Raw genomic sequence first — 21,011 nt, 5'->3', positions numbered from 1 at the left:
CATTTTACTTTCGCTCTTTCTGGAGAGAAATGGTAAAATTTTATTATTGAATTATGTTTTAACAATAACATTTTAATTTTAGTTCTAGAATTTCTACTTACTGGTTAATTCAGAGAAACACAAAACTGATCTTGATATAAATAATGTGATTCCAGATGCTTTTAATTTAGACCATTTGTTTGATAAACCTTACATTGTGTGTATTACTAACAACCAAATGTTTTTGGAATCGAATATCTGATCTATAATCCCTCCTATTACTTCTTCCCCATCATAACGCATATGGCTGGCCCAACAAACTTGTAGTCAGTCACACATGTATGTTCCCTTGATCCCTGTGTCCTTACAACCCCAGTTCGCTTCACACTAATGGCAAAACATTTATTTGGTCATTTTTGGGAGGAAAATAAATCATCCTAACACTTTTGGAAATGAAAGGAAAGGAAGTTCTTCCACGGCAACATATGTTTGTGCGGAAACACGGAACACCGCAAATATGGTTTTAAAATAAATTTTTGTGTCGACCAATGTTTGTGGTGGACACACATATTTTTATTTATTTATTTTTATCCCCCTCGGCCCAAGTTGGGTGGTGATGTAATACACATATTCAGCACTATATGTGTAGCAATGCATTTGCACTCTAAATGGTTTAGCCTCCTTGCAAATATATGCAAACGATTTAACAACAAATACGGGAGTGTCAGTGCCCATTATTCTTTGAAACTGGACATGACATGTTTTGCTAATATTTTTTCCAAAGGGGCTTCATTCATTCATCCATACAACTATCATCATCACGAATGATTAGGGGTGGGGGGGGGGGGGGGGGTTGAGAAAACGATTCAGAGATGCATTGTGATGCAGATCAATTATTTTGTGTTCATAGATTTTAATTATCCATTATTAAGTAACACAAGGATGTCTGTTGAAAAACATGGAATCTGGAGGGTGCAACCTGCTAATGGACAGTGATTGTCACCCGCAAAGTGTTCTTGCGTGGGTGTGTTTGTATTTATTTCTTTTATTCTTGTCATTTTTAATTGTTTGTCTGCCCACCAAAAGTGAAAGAAAAAACATGTTTTTAAAGGTAGGGAGCAGAGCACAGATATCGTGTGTGAGCTTGTTTTTTTTTTTTTTTTTTTTTTTTTTAGCCACCTCAGGAAAGTAGTGGACCACAGACAAAAAAGAAACGAACAGGAGTAAAGCTCTGTGTTCTTGCACATTATTACCACATTCGCGCAGAATTTTTGTAAGCTTGTCACGATGTTTTCGTGTAGGTACGTCACTAGAAAATTCGTATGAATCACTTGTGTGTCGAGATGACCTTGGTCGTGGTTTCCATTGCAGTTTGGACTCCATCTGTAAATAAATTGTTGCTTCACATTTCACAAATCTAAGCAATGCCAACCCCACATTGAATTCAGTACTGTTTTCCTTCTCTTTGACAGTTATGGAAAAGCTGCATTTTGTCTTGAGGAGCTGATGATGTCCAATCCTCACAATCACTTGTATTGTGAGCAATATGCTGAGGTAGGTAACCATTTGGACAGCTGTCACGAAGCATAGTGGCAAACTCTGGAGTAAACCTTGAGTTTCGGTGAATATAGAACCCTCTCCACCATCAAGGAGACAGACACACTCTTTGCGACGTTTCAGAGAATAGTGGCTGATGAAAGAAATGTTTTATGGATTTCATACCGCGATGACTGTTCCTAATACTATGCACAGCTTACGGGCTATGTTTTCTTCCCAGGTGAAGTACACACAGGGAGGCTTGGAAAACCTGGAGCTGTCTCGAAAGTATTTTGCCCAGGCTCTGAGGCTGAACAACAGAAACATGAGAGCATTGTTTGGTCTGTATATGGTGAGTACTGCTTTGTATGTGGAGACATGGGGATAGAAAACAGAACAGAAGGCACAAAAATAGACATTTTTGTAGTCCTGTGGTTTGTCAGTGTTGAAGCTTGCCATTCGGTGTGCATAGTAACCACGCAAGTCAATGTGTCTACTAGTGTATGTGTGGATGTCTTTAGAGGAGAAGAAGGGGCTCTCAGACAGGTCACCTCATTGCTGACTCAGATGGTGAACGCAAGCACTGGAAAGTCTTCCCCACTGGAACTCTTTAAGTAATAATACCCCCTTGCCCGGAACTTTTTTTTTTTTTATGATGATGACTTAAATAAATAATGTAGTCATGGTTTGAAAGAGAGAGCAGCCATCTCTGGAAAAGTGATACAACCAGGTGCCACTTTGATTTTAGTTTTGGCTGAACAGCCCACTGGTAATTTCATTTGTTTAAACCGGATGTTGTTTGCTGTAGCCAATGTATCATCTGAAAGTGAGACTTGACATAAGAACACAAACGAAGGGGTACTTGGAATTAAAGGTGCATAGGGGAAGCTGGTCTGAGACAGAAAGCCCTTCTGTTTTCCTTGTGCAGCACTGGCATTCTTCATATAATCCAAATAGTTTATAACAGCACACTTCTGAAACTATCACAAGGCTCAGCAACAAGTATGAGGAACAGAGTTGGGCTAAATGGAGACTTTTGCTTCCTTGAACATTTATATTTGCCTGGAGACAGAGCAGACCTCACGATTTCCTGACAAGTCATCCGGCAACACTTAGGTCTTAAACTGAGTACTTTAGGTGTGTTTTTTTTTTTTTATACTTTATCTGCGGATCAGTCCGAGTGTGTTTTGTCAGCAAGTCTTGCTGGTCCACATCTTGACAGGTGCAGGAAGGTCAGTGTAAGTGCAGGGAACTTTCACCAGCTTGCACCAACTTCGACAGTTCCGCTGACGAACTGGTAGCACTGACCACAGTTGGGCTGCGGTGAGGTTATTTACAACACGTGTGGGGGATTCCCCACCATAATAGTGCACTTTGTCATACAGGGATAGCCTGTTTGGGTTGACATCATCTAAATTAAGGTTTCTGTTGTGTTACAAAAACACACGCACACACACACACACACACACACACACACACACACACACACACACACACACACACACACACACACACACACACACACACACACACAGGAAAAAAGAAATACAGAAGCCCAAACCATTGAAAAAAAAAACATCCATGTAGATTGGTATGTAGCTACGATTTTAGCATTCTGGTTGGGAGGGATCTAAAATGCAGACAGGGAAAGCCCTCTTGGTGTGCTGTGTGGGGATGATGGAAGGAACATTGGAATTACATGGCATTTGTGGTTTGAGGGAAGTCATCAAGTCATGCAAATACAGTGATTCTCATGATGACTCTTATATTGTGCAGCAAGATATTTTGCATACAAAGTACCGTATTTTCTACACTATAAGGCGTACCTAAAAACATTAAAATTTCGGAAAGGTTTACATTGCACGTTACAATTCGATGCACCTTATATATGGATAAATATTCAGATTTCTTGGACTTTGTATTTTAAATGTTCTGTTAAGCACTTTGTTACACCAGCAGCGGTTGTGAAAGATCTCTATAAATAAAGCTGTATAGTATTCCTTTTAGCGTAGCTCCATCTTGTGGATGTACAACGCAACCACTATTGTAGCTTCTAAGCAATGCGCCTTCTAATGGGGTGCGCCATACATATGAAAACTGTTTTAAAATAGGCCATTTTTTGAATGTACGCCTTATACTTGAAAGTGCCTTATTATATGGAAAATACGGTAGTTTAATTTCTCTGAAGACCTGGTGCTGTAGAAATTTGGCCCTCATGAATTGATCTTGTACAAATGAAGCATGTAAACACTCACCATTATTTTCTTGACCTAAACAACTGCCCATTTCAGATGAGGCTTACTTTGTTCCCCTTTCATTCTCCTATTCTGGTTTGTGTGGTCAAAAGAGAAATTAAACACTTTGGTACAAAATATGATGCTACTATTATGTTGACCCAATTTTTCAGAAAGTACCACATCCCCTGATCTCTGCTGTGCTTTTTCCTTGATGTAGTCTGCAAGTCACATAGCTGCCAGTCCAAAGGTTAGTGCCAAGGTGAAAAAGGACAACATAAAGTATTCCGCATGGGCTGCCAATCAAATAAATCGAGCCTATAAGGTCAGTGACATCAAGAATATATGCACGACTGTATTTTCGCGACCGTAAGTCGCACAAATTTCTCCAAAATTGTCAGGGCGCCTTATAATGCGACGTGCCTTGTAAGTGCACTGGGCTCCAAAATCTGTCAGTGTTGTTGTGAGACTTCGATGAGCACTCCGCTTGACTGACTGACGTTGTGTCAACACACCTCTTACATAAAGGAAAGGCAGACGTTGAAGGTAGGAAAGGTGCGTGTGAAAGAGGATGCTAAAGGCACGCCCCCACTCGGTATAAAGTGCCGGTATGTGCATTGTGCAAACACCATCTGTTTGGCAAAGGACCCTTGGAAATGGCACCTACGAAGAGACATGCTCACAAGGCATAGTTTAAACTGCAAGATATCAGTTACGTGGAGGAAGATGGGAATCGAGCAGCCATGAGACAATTCAAGATCAATGAATCCATGGTTCTCGGTGCGTTAGTTTTATGAAACTGTGCCATCCATCCATCTGGACAGGGACTACCGTGGCGCAGCAACATCTGGTGGTTTATAAGGAAAAGCTGTCCATCTTCCACTTCTACTGCAGTAAAAAGATTGCCGACAAACACATCCAGGCCAACCACATCACCAACACTTGAAGACATCCCAGTGAACCACACTGTAGAGAAGAAGGGGACCAGCATGTCTGCGATACACACAACGGGGCACGAGAAGTTCGCTTTTACCGTTGTGCTTGACAGCCAGAAACCAACACCGATGGCGATTTATTGGAGGAAGATGTTGCCGAAAGAAAAGTTTTCAGTCGGAGTCATCGTTAAGGCCAATCAAAAGAGATGAATGAAGAGAAAATGAGTGACTGAGTGAGGTGTATGTAAAGAGACTCGATGTCCCTGTTATCTGTGACTCCATGCGTGCCCATCTGACAGCCGTTGCGAAAAATCAAATGCAGCACAGAACTTGCCATCATTCCGGGAGGCTTGACAAAGGAACTTCAGCCGCTATAGATTGGTGTAAACATGTCGTTCAAAGTGAAGTTCCGAGTGGATGACAGATGACGAACACAGCTTTGCCAAGACATGCAGCGCAGGGCCATAATTTGTGAATGGCTTGTGGATTCTAGGGCTTGTGTTTCTGCTTGCACTGTTGTTCGAGCTTTCGTAAAAGCTGCCATCATTTCTGTGGAGCCACACATCAACGAGACTGACTCCAGTGAGGAGAGGGAACTTGGCGTGTTTGATGGAGAACTTGCCTAGATGTTCATTTTGGATACGGAACATGAGGACTTGAATGGATTTGTGTTGAGGATTGATTAAAAAAATAATAACGCGATTACATTGTTAAATATTTCATCAAAGTACAACTGAACTCGGTTATGCTCCCGCTGCCTTTTTAAAAACATTTGCTAGCGTGCATGCATGCTACTGTATTTTTTAAGCCAGTGCATGTTTTACCTTACCTTGTCCAATAAAACAGTGTCTTATGTATGTGTTAAATACCGATACACCACCCACAACTGAGACTGCGCCTCTTAATATAGTTTGCCTAATGGTCGCGAAAATACAGTCCTTCCATTATTATTCCCTACTCTTGTCCTTTCAAAATATTTTCTTTTCTGCTGTCTTGTTCTGAAAGCATTGTTCTACCTGTTACAGGATCCCTATTATTCGTACGTGTTTTGTAAGTTGTTGTTATTTCAGGTTTCCTGCAATTTCTTCAGAAAAGATTTAAATGCATTAAATCCATTAATCTAAAAACAAGGTCCTGATTGGATTTAAAGATCTTAAATCAGTTTTTTTTTTCCAGAGTCTTCAATTTTTAATACATAATTAGTAGGCGTTTAAGGTTTTAAATAGTCTGAAATCTCAAAATAAATTCACATTATTAAATAGTAATTGACCTAATGAATCTGGTGGTAACCATGCAATCACTGCATAGTAACCAACAAAACAGTGATGTGGTTTTAGTCAGGACAGAGCAGATGCACCTCATTAATGGTCTGTAGCAACTTTGGACAACAGTCGACATGGAGAATATTGTGACGTTGGAATTCAATTTATTTTCAAATAAGGCTTGCGTGCTGAAAGTAACTTGCCTTAAACTGTATTTGCTTTCAACAAGGTATGTGCACACGATGCACCTGCATTTCCAAATTCATCTCACCAACTCCGCCACCTGCACTGATATGCAGATGTGCGCATGTGGGTGGTGAAAATGAAGTTTGGGATTCACGATCATGAATCTTCATCATCGTGTTCCCGTTGACGAATACTTTCCAAGCTGTAAAAATTTCCCCTCCGCTGCTTCCCGTTGACCACTGTCAAACAAATGGGGGGGGGAGTCCTTCAGTACCACCCGCACCCCGTTGACGATTGGTTTCCAATGAGGAAATTCAGTCCCCTCCACTCTCATCCCCCCGGATGACATGTCAATGAGCTCTGCAATAGACCATGGTGAACACAAAAACTCATGTTTTTCTTTCCGAAGGTATACACGGCTGTCATATTATTAGGACTTCAATGCGGTATGTGCAAAGAGTGGATAAATATCGAGTGAATCCAGTGCAAAGTGGCACACAATATTTGAGACATCCAATGTTTAATACAACCTAAAACAGGGGTGCCCAAACTTTTTGGATCGAAGATCTACTTTTCGATCAACTAACCTCCCGGGATCTACCCTTACCCGCACGCACGCACGCACGCACGCACGCACGCACGCACGCACGCACGCACGCACGCACACACACACACACACACACACACACACATTCCTGTACGACTATATTTGTGAGGTCCGGGTAACTCCAGATAGGGAGTGAGGACCACCCTTTCTGATAGGTTTAGAGAGGAACTAGTCTTAGATTTGTACACTAGATGTCACCCCAACTACTTTCCCCACTTCAACTTCTTTAAAAAACAGAGCAATAAAAAGTAGACTTGAAACTGAAATCATAGCAGGAGTGAGGACTCTGAATGGGCACATTCAAAGTCCTCACTCCTGTTGTGACTTTGGTTAAAATGTCTCATCTTTTTTGGTTTTGTTGCAGTTAAGCATACAAATCAACTTTTGGTATGGCCTTCAGAGTTTTTCCTCTCTTATTAACCTGCAATTACACAGCAGACATTTTGTATTTTAATTTTAAAAAGTGTGAGTAGTCTGTTTTATGAATAATTTGATAGTTTCAACTTAAGATAAGCAGAGTTCCTCATTTATACATTATATATCAATCACAACTTGAACCGATTGATTGCTGTACAATTACTACTACAATAAAAGTGACCCATGCTTTGGCCAATTAATTTACGGAACTAAATCAAATATATTGTAAAACTTTATAAGTACATGTCAACATTAAATCTCACCTCAAGTAGAACATTTTTAACAACACTGTTCAAGAAGAGTAGAAAAGAATTGAAAAAAAAATACTCCAGCAAGAAAATTTAAATTTAAAAATGAAGAACTCGAGAAGCAGATCTTTTCTTGAAGTTCTTTACGTCTTTACAGGTTCTTTGAGCAAAGGCCTGCGGCTCTTTCATTTTCAGTCAGTGCATTGTTCTTGCTTGACACCCTTTTATAAGTCTCCCCAGGTGTTTTTCCACAGCAGCCGTTTCTTCTTCATTCCATGGTCTCCTCAAATTTGCTCTGGGAGACCCTAAATATGATGACAATTGCAATTTAATGATACTCACAAAGACCACCTTGTGATAGCTTTACAATGTGGATTTTATACGTAAAAAAAATAAAAGTACTTGTCTTTTTCTCCAATTTAGATTTTGCCTGCTCTTTGGGTGTAAGGTTTTTTCCATCCATCCATCATCTACCGCTTATCCGGGGCCGGGTCGCGGGGGCAACAGCTTTAGCAGGGAAGCCCAGACTTCCCTCTCCCTAGCTACTTCTTCCAGCTCTCCCCGGGGGATCCCGAGTCGTTCCCAGGCAAGCTGGGTGACATAGTCTCTCCAGCGTGTCCTGGGTCTCCTCCCGGTGGGACATGACCGGTACACCTCACCGGGGAGGCGCTCAGGAGGCATCCGAATCAGATGCCCAAGCCACCTCATCTGGCTCCTCTCGATGTGGAGGAGAAGCGGCTCGACTCTGAGCCCCTCCCGGATGACTGAGCTTCTCACCTTATCTCTAAGGGAGAGCCCGGACACCCTGCAGAGAAAACTCATTTCAGCCGCTTGTATCCGGGATCTCGTTCTTTCGGTCACGACCCATAGCTCGTGACCATAGGTGAGGGTTGGGACGTAGATCGACCGGTAAATTGAGAGCTTCGCCCTTTGGCTCAGCTCCTTCTTCACCACGACAGACCGATACAACGTCCGCATCACAGCAGACGCTCCCTCCTACCCCCACTCGTGAACAAGACCCCAAGATACTTGAACTCCTCCACTTGGGGTAAGATCTCCTCCCCGACCCGGAGGGGGCACTCCACCCTTTTCCGACCGAGGACCATGGTTTCAGATTTGGAGGTGCTGATTTCCATCCCAACCGCTTCACACTCGGCTGCGAAACGCTCCAGTGAGAGTTGGAGAGCCCCGTTTGAAGGAGCCAACAGCACCACATCATCTGGAAAAAGCAGGGATGTAATACTGAGGCCCCCAAAACTGACCCCCTCAACGCTTCGGCTGCGCCTAGAAATTCTGTCCATAAAGGTTATGAACAGAATCGGCGACAAAGGGCAGCGTTGGCGGAGTCCTACCCCCACTGGAAACGATTCCGACTTACTGCCGGCAATGCGAACCAAACTCTGACATCGGTGGTATAGTGACCGAACAGCCCGTATCAGGGGGTTCGGTACCCCATACCCACGAAGCACCCCCCACAGAACTCCCCGAGGGACACGGTCAAACGCCTTCTCCAAGTCCACAAAACACATGTAGACTGGTTGGGCGAATTCCCACATACCCTCAAGGACCCTGCTAAGGGTGTAGAGCTGGTCCACTGTTCCACGGCCGGGACGAAAACCACACTGCTCCTCCTCAATTGGAGGCTCGACTTCCTGACGGACCCTCCTCTCCAGCACCCCTGAATAGACCTTACCAGGGAGGCTGAGGAGTGTGATCCCTCTGTAGTTGGAACACACCCTCCGGTCCCCCTTTTTAAAAAGAGGGACTACCACCCCGGTCTGCCAATCCAGAGGCACTCTCCCTGTTGACCACGCGATGTTGCAGAGGCGTGTCAACCAGGACAGCCCCACAACATCCAGAGCCTTGAGGAACTCCGGGCGGATCTCATCCACCCCTGGGGCCTTGCCACCGAGGAGCTTTTTAACCACATCGGTGACTTCAACCACAGAGATAAGAGAGCCCACCTCAGAGTCCCCAGGCTCTGCTTCCTCCAAGGAAGGCGTGTTGGTGGAGTTGAGGAGGTCTTCGAAGTACTGTGCCCACCGGCTCACAACGTCCCGAGTCGAAGTCAGCAGCGCCCCATCCCCGCTGTACACAGTGTTAGTGGTGCACTGCTTCCCCCTCCTGAGACGTCGGATGGTGGACCAGAATTTCCTCGAAGCCGTCCGGAAGTCCGCTTCCATGGCCTCACCGAACTCTTCCCACGCTCGGGTTTTTGCCTCGGCGACCACCGAAGCCGCGGTCCGCTTGGCCAGTAGATACCCGTCAGCTGCCTCTGGGGTCCCACAGGCCATAAAGGCTCGATAGGACTCCTTCTTCAGCTTGACGGCATCCCTTACTGCTGGTGTCCACTAGCGAGTACGGGGATTGCCGCCACGACAGGCACCAACCACCTTACGGCCACAACTCAGATTGGCCGCCTCAACAATAGAGGCACGGAACATGGTCCACTCGGACTCAATGTCCCCCGTCTCCCCCGGAACATGGGAAAAGCTCTGTCGGAGGTGGGAGTTGAAACTCCTTCTGACAGGGGATTCCGCCAGACGCTCCCAACAAACCCTCACAATACGTTTGGGTCTGCCAGGACGGACCGGCATCTTCCCCCACCATCGGAGCCTACTCACCACCAGGTGGTGATCAGTTGACAGCTCCGCCCCTCTCTTCACCCGAGTGTCCAGAACATGCGGCCGCAAATCCGATGATACTACATGAACTACAAAGTCGATCATCGAACTGCGGCCTAGGGTGTCCTGGTGCTAAGTGCACATATGGACACCCTTATGTTTGAACAAGGTGTTCGTTATGGACAATCCGTGACGAGCACAGAAGTCCAATAACAAAACACCACTCGGGTTTTGATCGGGGGGGCCATTCCTCCCAATCACGCCCCTCCAGGTATCACTGTCATTGCCCACGTGAGCATTGAAGTCCCCCAGCAGAACAATGGAGTCCCCAGCAGGAGTACTCTCCAGCACACCCTCCAAGGACTCCAAAAAGGGTGGGTATGCTGAGCTGCTGTTTGGTGCATATGTACAAACAACAGTCAGGACCCGTCCACCCACCCGAAGGCGGAGGGAGGCAACCCTCTCGTCTACCGGTGTGAACCCCAATGTACAGGCACTGAGGCGGGGGGCAATGAGTATGCCCACACCTGCTCTGCGCCTCTCACCGTGAGCAACTCCAGAGTGGAAGAGAGTCCAACCCCTCTCGAGAGAACTGGTACCAGAACCCAGGCTGTGTGTGGAGGCAAGTCCGACTATATCCAGTCGGAAATTCTCTGCCTCACACACCAGCTCGGGCTCCTTCCCTGCCAGAGAGGTGACATTCCATGTCCCAAGAGCTAGCTTCTGCAGCCAAGGATCGGACCGCCAGGGTCCCCGCCTGGACTCGAATCTGCAATGAAATGGGACATCCCTGATTTGACACTCATTGTCAAATACGTTGCATGCATTTTAACTGGTTAAATTATGAAAAAAGAGATATAGTTCCTCATCCAAAGCTTACCATCCAATTCAGTCTTCCCTCTTTTGGAGAGATGCTTTTCCCTTTTTGGGGCTAAAGGTCGATACCACCACATGAAAAGGAGAACAAAGTGACACATTTTACTAAATCAGTGTTGAACAAAAATATGCTATCAAGGCATTCATTTAGTAACCCAATTCCAGTGAAATTGGGACATTATGCTCATCAATCAAAACAGAATACAATGATTTGCAAATCATGTCCAACCTATATTTAAGTGAAGCATTACAAAGAAAAGACAACATTCAATGTTCAAATTGGTACATTTAATTTTTTCCAATAATATTTAACTTAGAATTTAATGGCTGTAATGCGTTCCATAAAAGATGGAACAGCTAGCAAAAAAAATAATGTTGATAAATGCTCATCAAACCCCTGTTTGTCACATCCCACCGGTGAACAGGCTAACTGTGAATGGGTGGGTGCCATGATTGGGTCAAAAAGTAGCTATCCTGAATTCACAAGCAAAGATTGGGTGAGGGTCACCACAAGTTGAATCGTTGAAGGACAGAGTTTCACAACGTATAATTGCAAGGAATTGAGGGATTACGTCATCTTTGGTCCATAATATCAAAAGGTTCAGAGAATCTGGACCAATCAGTGCATGTAAGCGGCAAGGCCAAAAACAGATAACATTCAAAGGCCATGACCTTCTACCTATCAGAGAGCACTGCATCCAAAACCACCTTGTCCCAGCTTGTTTGGAACGTGTTGCAGCCATCAATTCCAACATAGTAGTGTAGCCAATTAAATAGAGGTTGAACATGACATGCAAATCATTGTATTATGTATTAAATACAAGTTCGTGCTTCCATTAAGAATAGAGAAGATTTACTGGGCAACATATAACATTTGAAAGGTATGTTACAAGAACATCTTGTATGATTTCGTGCTAGTCAGTGTGAACCAACCGACATAATTAAATTTTGTTAGACCAATGCAAATATTTGGCAGAAATAAAATACTGATTCCTGATTCAAAATAACCATCATCCATAAATTATCTTCCCCCTTCAAGTGCATTCCAGTGGCAGCCAGTGAACGAGCCTGGTCTCTATTGAACGCGAATAGCAGGGGTTTCGAAAAACAACTTTTATATTGATAGATTACATTGTCCAGTGTGGGCAATGCATTTGATAAATGAAATGGTAAGAACATGAATCTAAATACAAAAATACCCAAAACAATGCTGTAATCGATCGTGTAATATTGTACAGTAGAAATTTTTGTTGTATGTCATTTCATAGCGCTTAAGGTGCTAGAGTGAATTTACGCCGCATTATTTCCCCCAAGAAACATTTGATTTATAACGGCTAAAAATACACAAGGATTAAATATAATTTATATATGTTCCTCATCCTGCGTGACAACTGACCGGAACAAAATATGGAGAAATTAAAACTCTTGACATGTCCATTCATCCGTTCTGCCCCCCCCCCCCCCCAAAAGCCGACTGCCCCCATGTCGAGCGTTGCCACGTACAAAGTTACACCAGTGTAGCCCCTGAAAACAGCTTAAAACGGAGCAAATGTAACCCTGCTCAGGAGGTGGTTTAAACATTTACTCTGGAGTAAATGCTAGTATGCGGGGCAGCACCGATATAAAATGGGACGTGTGAACGCTACAGGAGTAGACTTGCTACGCGTGAAAAGAGTTGATTACATACGGGTAGAATGTGTTGCTTTCGTGCTCGTTTGTACTTCTGTCATCTTTCCTTTTGTAGGAGACTGGACCGTCTCAGAGTTGATTGTGTAGTTTGTTCCTTTGTTATGTGTTCACAAACCCCCCCACAGAATTTATTTTGTGATTCCTTATGTTTCCTTTCCAATTGCCTTGCCATCTTTAAATTTGATTGGCCACAGTAGAAGCAATAATGACTTCTGTGCCAAACTCGTTTGCCTTCCCTTTTTGTAAATGCTTTTATGGTTAAAGAAGGATCTTCTTTGCTCATCTTTTGTTTTTACATAGGTTAATGGGTTACCTTCTTTACGAATTGCAGACATGACTGTGCTCCTCTGCTTCATATGTCTGATGACTTGTAGAGTCTTCATTGGATGTATCATAAGAGAACAATTTTTCTACCTTTGGATGGAATATCTCCTCGTCATCACTCGACTCAGAGGATGTCTTAGTTGGTTTGTATTCCTCATCTGATCCAAAAAGACTTGAGTCAGAATAATCACCATCTTCAGTGGGATTGTCCATCTGTTATTAAAAAAAAAAAAAAAAGATCAGAAAATACCATTGCAATTAATGATGTTAGAGAATCGTACTGATAATTCAGGCTTACATGACAAGATAGTTCTGTGGGACAAAATATTAATCGAACACATTAACATGGCAAAACAGAAATACCTTATAGAAATAACTTATTTTGTTTAATATGGGCAAATAAAGCATTTGAAACTGACCGGGTAATCAATTAAAAGTCGACTTATTATAATTTTTAAAAATGTCTATATCACTCATTTCCAGTGCTTGGCAAAGATAGGTAAGTGCCGAAACCAAATAATGGTATCAGGCTGATACCGGCATTATTTTAAGGTTATCGTGGAGGCTGCCAATACCAGCAATCGATATTTCAGAAAATTAAAAACTTAATAAATGTAAATTTAATACTGTACTAGTTGCCACTACACATTTGGCGAATCATCTGCGTCACAAAGAGAGGCTTATTTCCAAGTATTTGGCAATCCAATAACAATGATGCCCGACACAGAGTGCGGAGAGAACAATTTTCCACGTGAGCTGTACCCAGGTCAATCTTTTCATACACCTATTAAGATGCAATTTCTGTATATAATTACAATATTTACATTAATTCTTTGAACGCATCATGTGTACTTTTTAATCAAATTTGTTTGAATTCCTTCCACGTTCATCCTATTATATTCCCAGAAGAGGAAATTTCTCTTGGTATGTGGCGACTAAAATGAACGCATATTCACTAAATCTCTGCACGCCAGAGCATTTTTTTTCTCCTTGAATTACATCAACATTCATCCACTAATTTGCCGATTAACGTCTAATCACTAAGTTGATATGAGTATGATAAGGTTAAGATTCATGCTGAGAATGCATCACTAGTGTGTTTTTATAAGCCTGGGCCAATAACTGGTTTGACGTTTGAAAAGTCAAAGTTTCAATCACCACTAATTCGGCTTTGCCAATAAGGATATTTGGGATCAATAAACGATGAGCGAGTGTGGTTACAAATCGCAAAGGTTGATGACAGTGACAATGTATGTTGCCACAAAAAAAATCATCAAAATGTCCCCATAAAATAGTAGAAAGCTTAACAAACATAGAAAATATGCATCTCTCCTCATATAAGTGGGGGGGTTTTCAGCCCAAAATGCATAGGTTTTGGTGATCCACACATTTAACCTTTATTATTATTTTTTATTTATCATTTTATTTTAACTTTTGTGTTGATAATGGTTCACAGTATAATATTTCGTTCAACCCACTTTGTTATCTGTAAATTGCTTGGTATTTTATATGGAAAGACACTGGTTCCATTTGCAACTAATTCTCTGCTCAACTAAGATGGCGGCGGCGGCGAAAGACGCTGGGTCATTTGCAACTAATTTTCTGCTCAACTAAAATGGCGACGACGACGACGGCGAGACGACGGCGGCGGGGGGGGGGGGGGGGGGGGTGTGGTGGTGTTAAAACTTGATTTTACCACACCAACGGCCTATTCTGTGGCGCTGTATTGTGTGTCTGACGGCCTATTGAAAGTTTATTGTTTGAGAGGAAACTTTCTATCTTGGTGACAACTCCTTAGGTACAGCATAGTAGTTATTCATATAGTTGGTTTCACTCTAATGCTGATATAACACGAACCTTTGAGCCTGCCCGAATTACTTAGAATAACTAACTTGTAAGAAAATATTCAAAACTTGAGTGTCTTACCTGCTTTAATTCTGAAGTATTTGTCACTTTCTGGGGTTTTCTCGATGATGCTGACTCGTACGCTCACTCTTCTCAACGCCTTCCTTTTGTGCAGGTAGCAAAGCGCGCGTTTCCTAATTGATGGTCAGCGAGTGTGATGTGGGGGAGGGTAGCTGTAGAAACTCCTTTCCTGCAACGTAACTGTGACGTTTTGGGGTGTGAAAACAGCCCCGCCCCTTCATAACCAAAACTCCTTCACTTTTCCTCTGAGGTCCGTTTTGAAGTGGGGCATAGTAAATGTCGAGCAATATCAACATATTTTATGAAATCTTGTTTACACCAATGTCATGTACTCCTAAAATGAGCACAGCATATATACATGTGTGTATATACATACTGTATATATATATACAGTATATATACACACACACACATATTTTAAAAACGACTTAAAATATTGTAATTGTTCTGAAAGCAACATTATTCCCAAATGCTAATATGGAATTGTGATGAAACATCATTATTATTTACTTATTGGATGCAATTCGTATTATACAGTTTCGATGTCCAAAGCAGAATAAAACGAATTAGATTTTCTGGGGACACGACTGCAACACTCAACTCTTCTTGCAAAGCTTTGTTGCTGCTGTATGAACCGCGCTCCTAATTGATCACGTGCTCAAACTAGTGTGGGGGAGGGGAGCTGAATAAACTAGGTTCAAACAGTGCAACTGCGAGGGTTTGGAGCTGGGAACAGCCACTCCCCCCTTCATGGCCAACGATAAACTAAAATTGCTCAGCCTTTAACTTTTATTTTACTCTGCGGTCTGTTTTGAGGGGAGCATGATAAATTTCAAGCAACATCTATATGTTTCAGCAACTGTGATAACACAAATGTATATACCTGTTCATATTTTTTAAACCAGACTTAAATATTATAATTGTTCAATGAAACATAATTACTGTAAGTATTGCCATCTATGGACTTCTGTCAAACGAAAATTCCCTCACCCAGAATAAAAATCTATGCATTACACATTTAAGTACGATATTACATTATATGATTGCTTCAGGAGTATGAGGTACCGAATCCCCTGATGCGGGCACTTTGGTCCCTCCACCACAGATGTCAGAATTTGGTTCACATTACCAGCAGTAAGTCAGAATTGTTTCCAGTGAGGGTTGGACTCCGCCAAGGCTGCCCTTTGTCATCGATTCTGTTCATAAACTTTACGGACATTGGCAATTTCTAGTCGCAGTGTAAGTGTTGATGGGGATCCATTTTGGTGGCCTCAGTATTACATCTCTGCTTATTGCAGATGATGTGGGACTGTTGGCTCTTTCAAGCAGGGCCCTTCAACTCTCACTTGAGCGTTTCGCAGCTGAGTATGAAGTGGTTGGGATGAAAATCAGTCGGAAAAGGGTGGAGTTCTCTCTCCGGGTCGGGGAGGAGATCTTGTCCCAAGTGGAGGAGTTTAAGTATTTTGGGGTCTTGTTTGCAAGTGAGGGCAGGAGGGAATGAGAGATTGACAGGCGCAGCGGTGAAGCGGCTGCTGCTTGCTCTGCGCGCTTGTATTGGTCAGTCGTGGTGAAGAAGGAGCTGAGCCAAAGGGCGAAGCTCTCAATTTACCGGTTGATCTACGTTCCAACCCTCATCTACTGTCATGAGCAATGAGTCGTGACCGAAAGAATGAGATCCCAGATACAAGCGGCCGAAATGAGTTTTAAACGTGTTCCGGGAATGTCCCTTCGGCAGGAGGCACGGGGGACAACCCAAGACACGCTGGAGAGACTGTGTCACTCAGCTGGCCTGGGAACGTTTCAGAATCCCCGGGAAGAGCTAGGAGAAGTGGCTGGGGAGAGGGAAGTCTGGGCTTCCCTGCTAAAGCTGCTGCCCCTGTGACCCGACCTTGGATAAGCGGTGGAATATGGATGGATGGATATTACATTAGTGATCGATTCATAACAACGGACGAACGTTCCGATAAATGGAACCTGGAAGCCATACGGAAGCTCGAATTAGAGCAAACTCAAGCAAGTCCCGTTCGATACCGCGGAATAACTGTCTGCACCACTTTTTACTCTCTTTGGCACAAAAACAGCAGAATCTCTCTATTAGCATGAGTTTACTGGAATCGTGAACGACTTTCTATTCCATTCATTTACATTTACGTCCTGTCGATCGTTGCATCTAAACAAAGGAATGGTAATGACTGTGGAAGAGAACATGGAATGCATCCGATTAGATGCTCAAAGCAAGTTGCTTGTGGCTCGACGGACTGTAGAGTAAATGAACGTTTCCTGGAATGCTTGACCTGCTATCATGCTAACTCAACTCAACATTATTTATAGAGCACTTTCAAACAGCCATCGCTGCATACAAAGTGCTTTACATGGAGCAATTTAAGATATACAACAAACAGTAACGCAGTCTGTAATAAATACGGTAGTGCCAAAAGAATGCCAAAGAATACAAGTGAGTTTTGAGGCGCGTTTTGAAGATGGGCAGCGAGGAGGCTTGCCGAATGTTCAGTGGGAGGTCATTCCAGAGAGAGGGACCAGCAACAGAAAAGGCTCCATCCCCTCTGAGCCTCAGTTTAGTTCTTGGTCCTTCTATTAATGTCTGGTCCGCAGACCAGATGAGGTCAGCGAGGTAAGGTGGCACGAGGTAATTTAGAGATTTGAAAAGGTCATTTAGAGATTTGAAAACAATTTGCGCTAACTGGAGCGCTAATCAGAGAGAAGGCGAGTTCCATCGCGCTATGGGCATGGAGGACTTTGAAGGGTCCCGTGGATGCCTTCAGACATTTGTTGCACAACATCAGCTGAGCAACGCTGTCTTGGGTGGTGATCGAGGGGAGGTCAAGTTCGAGATAGTGAGTGATTGGAAAGAAAAGCCACCAGCTGTTATAGGTCTCATTTTGGAGCAAAGAGCCCTCATTTTGTGACTACTCTTGTTATAATGTATTTTGTTCATATACCTGTACTGTATACTGCCGTTTTTGTGTTATTTGTGTTGTTGGGGCATATATTTTTGCATTTTACTGCTTGTGTTCTTACACATGTATTTTGTTAACACACTTGCATGTTCATAAAGGACGTGTACCGTAGTCATGTCCCACATAAGGAAATTCTGTTATCAAGACTGATTGAGCAACGCAAACATGATTTCTTACTAAAGAATACTTACTGTTGTTACTTACTGGATGCAAATCATAATGATCCAGTTGAAATGTCCAAAGCAGAATGAAACAAATTGGATATGCTGGGGACACTTCTGCAATACAGTAGCTAACTCATTTTTTCTTGCAAAGCGTTGTGGCTGGCTTCTGCGCAGCTCTGCTAATTGAAATGTAAACAAACTCATGTCTGGGGGGAGGGGTGCAGCAAAAACTTCGTTTTGGAGCAGGTAACAGCCGCTCCTCTTCATGGCCAATGACTAAGTCAATTATCAAAATTGCCATAGCCTTTTTGAACTTTGAGGTCTGCTGTGAAGGCGAGCATGATAAATTTTGAGCAACATCTACATAGAGTATTTGAGTAACTAGGCTCACCAATGTCACATACTCTGCGCACACACAGTATATTTAAACTGACTTACAATTGACAATTGTTTTTAAAGCAACATAATTCCAAACTCTAATATGGAATTTAGATGAAACAATTATTTACTTATTGAATGCAAGTCATATTTTCCAGTTTCAATGTCCAAAGCTGAATGAAATAAATTGGATATGCTGGGGACACTTCTGCAATACAGTACCTAACTCATTTTTTTCTTGCAAAGCGTTGTGGCTGGCTTCTGCGCAGCTCTGCTAAATGAAATGTAAACAAACTCATGTCTGGGGGGAGGGGTGCTGCAAAATCTTCGTTTTGGAGCAGGTAACAGCCGCTCCCCTTCATGGCCAATGATTAACTCAATTATCAAAGTTCCCACAGCCTTTGTGAACTTTGAGGTCTGATGTGAAGGAGAGCATGATAAATTTTGAACATCTACATACAGTATTTGAATAACGAGGATCACCAATGTCACATACTCCTAAAATAATGACAGAAAATAAAATTATATATATGTTCACGAACACAACCGCACACACGGTATATTTAAACTGACTTAAAAATGTACAATTGTTTTTAAAGCACCATAATTCCAAACTCTAATATGGAATTTAATCGTTTCTTGGTTTCTTGGAATTGGAATTCTTTACTTATTGAATGCAAGTCATATTTTCCAGTTTCAATGTCCAAAGCAGAATAAAATGAATTGGATTTTCTGGGGCCCTCCGTGAGTCGTCACCTTACCGTGGTGGAGGGTTTTGTGTGTCCCAATGATCCTAGAAGCTAAGTTGTCTGGGGCTTTATGCCCCTGGCAGGGTCACCCATGGCAAACAGGTTCTAGGTGAGGGGCCAGACAAAGCACGGCTCAAAGACCCCATGATGAATACAATAAATGGATCTAGGTTTACCTTGCCCGGACGCGGGTCACCGGGGCCCCCCTCTGGAGCCAGGCCTGGAGGTGGGGCTCGTTGGCAGGCGCCTGGTTGCCGGGCCTACACCCATGGGGCCCGGCCAGGCACAGCCCGAAGAGGCAACGTGGGTCCCCCTTCCCATGGGCTCACCACCCATGAGAGGGGCCAAAGGGGTCGGGTGCAATGTGAGCTGGGCGGCAGCCAAAGGCGGGGACCCTGGCGGTCCGATCCTCGGCTGCAGAAGCTAGCTCTTGGGACATGGAATGTCACCTCTCTGGCAGGGAAGGAGCCCGAGCTGGTGTGTGAGGCAGAGAATTTCCGACTGGATATAGTCGGACTTGCCTCCACACACAGCCTGGGTTCTGGTACCAGTTCTTTCGAGAGGGGTTGGACTCTCTTCCACTCTGGAGTTGCTCACGGTGAGAGGCGCAGAGCAGGTGTGGGCATACTCATTGCCCCCCGGCTCAGTGCCTGTACATTGGGGTTCACACCGGTAGACGAGAGGGTTGCCATCCTCCGCCTGCGGGTGGGGGGACGGGTCCTGACTGTTGTTTGTGCATATGCACCAAACAGCAGCTCAGCATACCCACCCTTTTTGGAGTCCTTGGAGGGTGTGCTGGAGAGTACTCTTGCTGGGGACTCCCTTGTTCTGCTGGGGGACTTCAATGCTCACGTGGGCAATGACAGTGAGACCTGGAGGGGCGTGATTGGGAGGAACGGCCCCCCCGATCAGAACTCGAGTGGTGTTTTGTTGTTGGACTTCTATACTCGTCCATAATGAACACCTTGTTCAAATATAAGGGTGTCCATATGTGCACTTGGCACCAGGACACCCTAGGCCGCAGTTCAATGATTGACTTTGTAGTTGTATCATCGGATTTGCGGCCACATATTTTGGACACTCGGGTGAAGAGAGGGGCGGAGCTGACAACTGATGGTGGGGGAAGATGCCGGTCCGTCCTGGCAGACCCAAACGTATAGTGAGGGTTTGTTGGGAGCGTCTGGCGGAATCCCCTGTCAGAAGGAGTTTCAACTCCCACCTCTGACAGAGCTTTTCCCATGTTCCGGGGAAGGCGGGGGACATTGAGCAAGAGTGGACCATGTTCCGTGCCTCTATTGTTGAGGCGGCCAATCTGAGTTGTGGCCGTAAGGTGGTTGGTGCCTGTCGTGGCGGCAACCCCCGTACTCGCTGGTGGACACCAGCAGTAAGGGATGCCGTCAAGCTGAAGAAGGTGTCCTATTGAGCCTTTATGGCCTGTGGGACCCCAGAGGCAGCTGACGTGTATCGACTGGCCAAGCGGACCGCGGCTTCGGTGGTCGCCGAGGCAAAAACCCGAGCGTGGGAAGAGTTCGGCGAGGCCATGGAAGCCGACTTCCGGACGGCTTCGAGGAAATTCTGGTCATTCATCCGACGTCTCAGGAGGGGGAACCAGTGCACCACTAACACTGTGTACAGTGGGGATGGGGCGCTGCTGACTTCGACTCGGGACGTTGTGAACCGGTGGGCAGAGTACTTCGAAGACCTCCTCAACTCCACCAACACGCCTTCCTTGGAGGAAGCAGAGCCTGGGGACTCTGAGGTGGGCTCTCCTATCTCTGTGGTGGAAGTCACCGATGTGGTTAAAAAGCTCCTCGGTGGCAAGGCCCCAGGGGTGGATGAGATCCGCCCGGAGTTCCTCAAGGCTCTGGATGTTGTGGGGCTGTCCTGGTTGACACGCCT

At 44.2% G+C, this 21,011-nt stretch overlaps 1 protein-coding gene and 1 long non-coding RNA gene across 2 annotated transcripts in view; one reads left to right on the top strand and one right to left on the bottom strand.

The window, feature by feature from the left end:
• emc2 (ER membrane protein complex subunit 2) overlaps nucleotides 1-21,011 on the top strand; it is a 68,863-nt gene that overhangs the window by 33,660 nt on the left and 14,192 nt on the right. Inside the window, exons 8-10 of the mRNA XM_052064837.1 lie at nucleotides 1,452-1,533; nucleotides 1,757-1,867; nucleotides 3,970-4,074. Of these exons, the coding sequence (XP_051920797.1) occupies nucleotides 1,452-1,533; nucleotides 1,757-1,867; nucleotides 3,970-4,074 (298 nt within the window). The remainder of the gene's footprint in view (nucleotides 1-1,451; nucleotides 1,534-1,756; nucleotides 1,868-3,969; nucleotides 4,075-21,011) is intronic.
• On the bottom strand, nucleotides 10,400-12,975 carry LOC127600385 (uncharacterized). Its single transcript, XR_007962325.1, has 3 exons — nucleotides 12,907-12,975; nucleotides 10,909-10,959; nucleotides 10,400-10,797 (listed from the first exon to the last, which is right to left on the bottom strand). It is a non-coding gene; the product is annotated as an uncharacterized LOC127600385 (long non-coding RNA).

The sequence above is a fragment of the Hippocampus zosterae genome, chromosome 5, assembly GCF_025434085.1.
Source record: "Hippocampus zosterae strain Florida chromosome 5, ASM2543408v3, whole genome shotgun sequence".
Lineage (NCBI taxonomy): Eukaryota > Metazoa > Chordata > Actinopteri > Syngnathiformes > Syngnathidae > Hippocampus > Hippocampus zosterae.
Note: the sequence above shows the minus strand (reverse complement) of the source record. Positions and strands in the feature narration are given on the sequence as shown.